This window comes from Danio aesculapii, chromosome 6, assembly GCF_903798145.1.
Source record: "Danio aesculapii chromosome 6, fDanAes4.1, whole genome shotgun sequence".
NCBI lineage: Eukaryota > Metazoa > Chordata > Actinopteri > Cypriniformes > Danionidae > Danio > Danio aesculapii.
Window position 1 is genome coordinate 3,231,177 of NC_079440.1, and position 7,945 is coordinate 3,239,121.

The following is a 7,945-nucleotide window of genomic DNA, read 5'->3' on the forward strand; positions in this document are numbered from 1 at the left end:
CGTGTAGATGATCACATGATGATGTCAAAACAGTGAAAAAAATCAAACCAATAAATAAATCTGATGAATGCACATTTCTGCAGATGTCGGCTGATTTGTCTGTAGATGTGTTTGTGTGCTTGAGAAAGTATTTTCCATCTGTTTGATTGAAATTAGATGTTTTTTGGTCTCATTTTTCATATTTGATTCTCATTAAACAGTATTTTTTTAAACAAAATTACTGCAATGCAATAAAATGAAGTCAAAGTACATAAATAAAGGACTGAAATAACCAAAACTGGAGCAATATTCAAACATGACGACTTATGATTTACTTTAATCTGGATTTTAAATGTTTCTAAAATACAATTTAATTTCACATCCCTGATCAAAAGTTACACAAAGGCCTGCTTTATCTAGTCAAATAAATAAGCTATTCATTTTTACTCCACAATGCATTGAAATTCCTTATTTTGAGACTGATTTAAGATCACTTAAAGAGCATTATTCTGAGTTTGCTTTACTGAATGTTTGCATTTGAGTGTTTTCATAAGTTCCGCTATTTTTTTACATTATTAATCATGTGTTTTTCAAAACTACAAACTTATTAAATACCAAGAAAACAGTTGATCTAGTTAACCAGAGCAGCATGAACATTAAAGTCGTGCTGTATTAGAGTGTTTTTTGAAGCAAACGCTGTTTTTTACAAATGAATGTAGTTGTGTTTATGTGTTTGAGAGATTATTTTACATCAGTTTTACTCTACTTAAATATTTTTGGTCTCGTTTGACATATTTGATTCTCATTATTCAATATTTTCTTTGAACAATTCGTTTCTCCAGGAAAATGACTGCAATACAATACAAATAAGTACATAAATAAAGGACTGAAATAACCAAAACTGGAGCAATATTCAAACAAGTGGACATGACGACTTATGATTTACTTTAGTCTGGATATCGAATGTGTTAAACCGAATGTAATTTCACATCCCTGATCTAAAGTTACACAAAGGCCTGATTTATCTAGTCAAACAAAATAAGCTATTATTTATTTGCAATGTGAAATTCCTTATTTTGAGACTGATTTAAGATGACTTAAAGAGAATTATGTTCAGTTTGCTTTACTGAATGTTTGCATTTGAGTGTTTTCATAAGTTCCGTTATTTTTTACATTATTAATCATGTGTTTTTCAAAACTACAAACTTATTAAATACCAAGAAAACAGCTGATCTAGTTTACCAGAGCAGCATGAACATTAAAGTCGTGCTGTATCAGAGTGTTTTTTGAAGCAAACAAAAATATATGTGGTTGTGTTTATGTGTTTGAGAGATTATTTTACATCAGTTTTACTCTAATTACATATTTTTGGTCTCGTTTGACATATTTGATGCTCATTATTCAATATTTTCTTTGAACAATTCGTTTCTCCAAGAAAATTACTGCAATGCAATACAAATTAGAACATAAATAAAGGACTGAAATAACCAAAACTGGAGCAATATTCAAACAAGTGGACATGACGACTTATGATTTACTTTAGTCTGGATATCGAATGTCTATTATATTGTATGTAATTTCACATCCCTGATCAAAAGTTACACAAAGGCCAGTTTTATCTAGTCAAACAAAATAGCAATGTGAAATTCCTTATTTTGAGACTGATTATGGATCACTTAAAGAGCATTATTTTGAGTTTGCTTTACTGAATGTTTGCATTTGAGTGTTTTCATAAGTTCCGTTATTTTTTACATTATTAATCATGTGTTTTTTAAAACTACAAATTTATTAAATACCAAGAAAACAGCTGATCTAGTTTACTAAAGCAGCATGAACATTAAAGTCGTGCTGTATCAGAGTGTTTTTTGAAGCAAACAAAAATATATGTAGTGCTTGAGAGTTTATTTTCCACCAGTTGTACACTAATTTAATATTTTTGGTCTCGTTTGACATATTTTATTCTCATTATTCAATATTTTCTTTAAACAATTCGTTTCTCCAAGAAAATGACTGCAATACAATACAAATAAGAACATAAATAAAGGACTGAAATAACCAAAACTGGAGCAATATTCAAACAAGTGGACATGACGACTTATGATTTACTTTAGTCTGGATAACGAATGTCTATTAAATTGAATTTAATTTCACATCCCTGATCGAAAGTTACACAAATGTCTATTTTATTTAGTCAAATAAATAAGCTATTCATTTTTACTCCACAATGCATTGAAATCCCTTTCTTTAAGCTGGATTTCAGATTACTTAAAGAGAATTCTTTTGAGTTTGCTTTACTGAATGTTTTGAGAGTTTAAGGTTCATTATTGGTTTTTATTTTCATTTATGTATTTTTTTTAAATCATAAATTTATTAAACACCAAGAAAACCATTTATCTAGTTTCTCTAAGCAGCATGAATATAAAAGCACCCGACACAAAGCCCTGGGTGTCGCATCAGAGCGTTCAGTGGTTTTTGAAGCAAACGCTGTCTGTTTTCTACAAATAAATCTACAGTTGTGTTCTTGAGAGATTATTTTCCACGTGTTTTACTGTAACTTAAGTTTTTTCATCTCGTGTTTCATATCTGATTCACATTACTCTGTATTTTTTTAATACAATTTGTATCTTAATTACTGCAATGCAACACAGTAAATAGGTGAAAGTCTGTTGAGTTTGCTTTACTGTAATGTATCTCAATGTTTACTTTTGAGTGTTTTTACAAGGTCCATTATTTTTACATGTTAATTCAAGTGTTCTTAAAACTATCAATTTATTAAACACCAAGAAAACAGTTCATCTAATTTATCCAAGCAAGATGAACATAAACAGGCCCAACACAAAGCCCTGGGTGCCACATCAGAGCGGTCAGTGGTTTTTGAAGCAAACGCTGTCTGTTTTCCACAAAAGAATTGTGCATTATGTCAATTTCTACATTAACTGTTTCCTTTCTTTGTATAAATGCAATAGAATATACAGTACTTCTCTTCTTTCTATCATAGTAGTATCTTTGTGCTGATTTAATTGGGATTGTTTCATAAAACTGCTAAAGCATTAACAGTCCATCTAACCTGATTTTGGTTTACTAAACACAGGATATGAGCATTCAGGTATTCAAGCTCATAATCCCGACTCATTGTTCTTGATGTGTGTGGATGTGTTTTTGAGTGCTGTCGGATGAATATGAGACTGTCAGACATTTACAGGCGTCAACGGCTTGAGAATGAGTGAACCGCTGAAAACTGAAAAGCGCAATTCACACCAGAAGATAAGAACAATACAGTCCATTTCAATAATCCTTCACGAGTCTGAGGTCAGTAAGATTTGATGCTTTGTAATCAAGTTGAGACTCTTATTTCAACATGGATGCATTTAATTGTTTAAAAGTGAGAGTCATTTGAATGTTGATTTCTGGAACAAATAAATGCTGTTCTCACTGTTCATCAAAAATAATTTAGAAAAATGTAATTACGACAAAAATATGAAGCAGTTTATAACTGAAATCATCATCTCGTAATCATTTCTGAAGAATATTTCTTCACCTGAAGTATATTCTGAAGCATTGTTGAGTAGGATTAAATTAAATTAAATTTCGTTGCACATTTCAAATAACAAATCCACTAGAGGGCGCTGTCTACATTATTGCCAATCTGAAATACATTGCTTAGCATAGGTTTTGTTGGATGTTGTAGATGACAAATCCACTAGAGGGCGCTGTCTACATTATTGCCAATCTGAAATACATTACTTAGCGTAGACTTTGTTGTACGTTTCAGATGACAAATCCACTAGAGGCCGCTGTCTACATTATTGCCAATCTGAAATACATTACTTAGCATAGACTTTGTTGTACGTTTCAGATGACAAATCCAATAGGGGGTGCTGTGGTGTTAATTTGGGGTTACTTTATTCGTCAAAGAATTTAGACAAATGCATAATTCTGACAAAAAATATGAAGCTGTTTTTGATATTGATCATTATTAGAAATCAGCATAATTTAATGATTTCTTAAGTGCATTTCTTCAGCTCAAGTATATTCTGAAGCAATGTTGAATAAGATTAATTCAATTCAATTGCGTTGCATGTTTAAAATGACAAATCCGCTAGAGGGCGCTGTCTACATTATTGTAAATCTGAAATACATTGCTTAGCATAGGTTTTGTTGGACGTTTTAGATGACAAATCCACTAGAGGGCGCTGTCTACATTATTGGAAATCTGAAATACATTACTTAGCATAGGTTTTGTTGGACGTTTTAGATGACAAATCCACTAGAGGGCGCTGTCTACATTATTGCAAATCTGAAATACATTACTTAGCATAGGTTTTGTTGGACGTCTTAGATGACAAATCCACTAGAGGGCGCTGTCTACATTATTGTAAATCAGAAATACATTACTTAGCATAGGTTTTGTTGGACGTTTTAGATGACAAATCCACTAGAGGGCGCTGTCTACATTATTGGAAATCTGAAATACATTACTTAGCATAGGTTTTGTTGGACGTTTTAGATGACAAATCCACTAGAGGGCGCTGTCTACATTATTGGAAATCTGAAATACATTACTTAGCATAGGTTTTGTTGGACGTTGTAGATGACAAATCCACTAGAGAGCGCTTTGGTGTTAATTTGGTGTTCAAAGAATTTAGAAAAATGTATAATTCTGACAAAAATATAAAGCCGTTTTTAATATCGAAGTATATTTCTTCAGTTGAAGTATATTTTGAAGCATTCTTGAGTATGATTAATTCATTTAAATTTCATTGCACGTTTACAATGACAAATACACTAGAGGGCGCTATCTACATTATTGTAAATCTGAAATACATTACTTAGCATAGGCTTTGTTGGACGTTGTAGATGACAAATACACTAGATGGTGCTGTCTACATTATTGCGAATCAGAAATACATAGCTTAAAACACAGGTTTTGGAATATTTTTCAGATGACAAATCCACTAGAGGGCGCTGTCTACATTATTGCAAATCTGAAATACATTACTTAACATAGGTTTCATTGTACGTTTCAGATGACAAATTCACTAGAGGGCGCTGTGGTGTTAATTTGGTGTTGTGCAAAAATATTCATTTATTTGTGGATAATATAAATATGATTAGTATGAATGTGAAACTTGTTGTGTCATACAGCCCTCTAGTGTTCATTTTACCTAGAAACTGCAGCAAGTAGTATGTTGAATACATTCTTATGCCTTAACAAACATGTAAGCTGAAGCACGTATTTCCAATGAACCTACGTTGAATTATATCCATCTTAAATTATGTTCACATAGAAATTTCAGATTGGAATAATGTTATTTTATAATATTACATTATTTAGATCAAATAAATGCAACCTGGGTGAAAAAAATACGACAAAAACAAATCTTAGAGACCTCAAACTTTCCAATAGTAGTCCTACAGAAAAACAAGTGTGTTGATCAAATCAGATGAGAACAGAATAAGTATAAATATGACATATTAAAGGGACAGACACACACAAAAATGAACATTTTCTCATTATTTGCTCACACTCAAGTGCATCTAAACAAGATAAAACAATTTTAAAATATATTATTAATAATTAACAATTAAAACAAGATAATCTGAAGAATATTTGGGGGGAAAAGCAGCCATTGACATCCATATTAGAAACATTTTGTTTCCCTTCCTTCTTCAGTATATCTTCCTTTGAGGAAAGATATATCATCAAGTTTAAAATAAGTAAATGATGACAGAATGTTCATTTTCAGGAGAACTGTGTGTTTTATCTTCATGAAATATATATATATAAAACACTTTTAGCATTTGAAGCAACCCGGATGACACCTTTGATGCCAATAAATGTCTTACACTTTACTCCCAATTTTGTCAGGATCTGACAATAATGCATTAAAAGTAGAAAAGTTTTTGCTCCCAAAAACACTATTGTCCTATAAATAAATGGCCAAAACATTTGTTTTTCAGTAAAACTAGTGAAATGTGACATTATTCATCCAAATTCCTAATTAAAATGAAAGCTAGTGGACAAAAAAAGCCAGCGATGATATGAGCTACGTGTCTGTGCAGATCGAGAGAGAATCAGAACGACGAAATGCGACACAAAGGAGAGCTAAGCAGTGAATATACTGTGATATAATCATCTTCCATATTGCTACAGGGCTCATATCATAATCACCCACAATAATGATTGACAGGCACTTCATTTGATAAAACATCAGGTTGGTTCGTGAGCAAAGGGAACACTGGGATTGAAAAGCTCGACTTCAGGACCTGAGATGGAGACATGACTGCACTTTCATCCACAAAAGCGATAAGAGAAACGGAAGAGCGCCACCTGCTGGATCTGAAAAACACTGGAGTGTCCGGAGGAAAAGCCGAAGATAATTTAAAGGATGAAAAAATTAATCCAAAATGGGAAGACGTTGATTTCAGCCTCAAGCGGTGGGCCGAAAGACGCGTGTTTTGTTTCTACAAGAGTTCTTATCCAAAATATTAGACATTTAAAACAATCTGATATAGGATTTAGGATGATAATCATTAATAACATCAGTTAATTCTCATATCAATAATAGCGATTGCAACTATAAGTGAGGTTTTCCTTGGCAGTTCAGTTTCCGTCTCACCTGTTTTATTAAACGTCGCCGTCTGAAGACAAAAGCAGCCTCCATGTGTGTGTTTTAGTATGTGTGTGTGATGCCGGAGCCCTTGAGCAGTGGTTGGCGGTCTCTGTTTTTTTTCCTCAGAGTCGCGTCTGGGCTTCAGGGACGTAGATCTCGATGCTGTCTGCGCTCTCGGTGGCTGAGTTCTGCTTTACAGACTGCGCTCTTTTTGCCGCCATCAGCCTTTTTCGAGCCTCCTGTCTCTGTTTGTCCACAGACTCTGTGCTTTTTTCGCGGCCTAGAGTTGGTTTGCTTTTTCCGGGTTTCTTGGGCACCGGAGGAGCCTGTTTCTGGTTCTCCTGCAATAAATAGATGTAAAAAATACTATTCTTAATGCAAGATCATCTGGATTTAACCCTCGTTCCCTGAAGGCACAGTTATTAGGTTTTATGGAGAGATTAAAAAACAGATAAATTAATATGCTTTAACTTAACTCATTTCTTTTGTTCCACCATGATGACCTATGATTAATAAATACCTTACAAGACTATTCATACAGGTAATGTTAAATATATTAAAGAAATGTAAGATACATAAACTAACATTAACTAATGCACCATTATTCTAAAGTGTTACCAATATATATATTTTCTAATAACTGATTTTTTTGTCTTTGTCATTTAGACAGCATATATCATTTTACTAAATATTTTGAGTTATTAAGATACTAGTAATTATCTAGTATTAATTTAAAGTGCAATTTACAGGCTTAATAAGGTTAATTAGGCAAGTTATTGGACAGCAGTGTTGCCAATTTGTTTGTTCTGTAGCCAATCAGAAAATAATATTTCATAAAACATAATAATAATAATAATAATAATAATAATAATAATAATAATAATAATAATAATAATAATATTAATAATAATAATAATAATAATAATAATAACAATAATAACAACATTAATATTAATAATAATAATAATAATAATAACAATAATATTAATAATAATAATAACAACAACAACAACGATAATAATAATAATAATAATAACAATATTAATGATAATAATAACAATAATATTAATAATAATAATAATAATAATAATAATAATAATAATGATAATAATAATAATAATAATAATAATTAATAATAATAATAATAATTAATAATAATAATATTAATAATAATAATAATAATAATAATTATGATAATAATAATAATAATAATAATTAATAATAATAATAATAATGATAATAATAATAATAATAATAATAAGGATAATAATAAGGATAATAATAAGGATAATAATAATAATAATAATAATAATACATTTCTAATAACAAATGTCTTTTGTTTTTGCCATGAT

The 7,945-nt window shown here is 30.9% G+C and overlaps 1 protein-coding gene across 2 annotated transcripts in view; it reads right to left on the reverse strand.

The window, feature by feature from the left end:
* Positions 1 to 817: 817 nt before the first annotated feature.
* Positions 818 to 7,945, reverse strand: part of dlgap4b (discs, large (Drosophila) homolog-associated protein 4b) — a 192,551-nt gene continuing 185,423 nt past the window's right edge. For both annotated transcript variants that reach the window (XM_056459339.1, XM_056459338.1), the window contains one exon: positions 818 to 6,934. In XM_056459339.1, the coding sequence (XP_056315314.1) occupies positions 6,716 to 6,934 (219 nt within the window). In that variant the 3' untranslated portion in view covers positions 818 to 6,715. The remainder of the gene's footprint in view (positions 6,935 to 7,945) is intronic.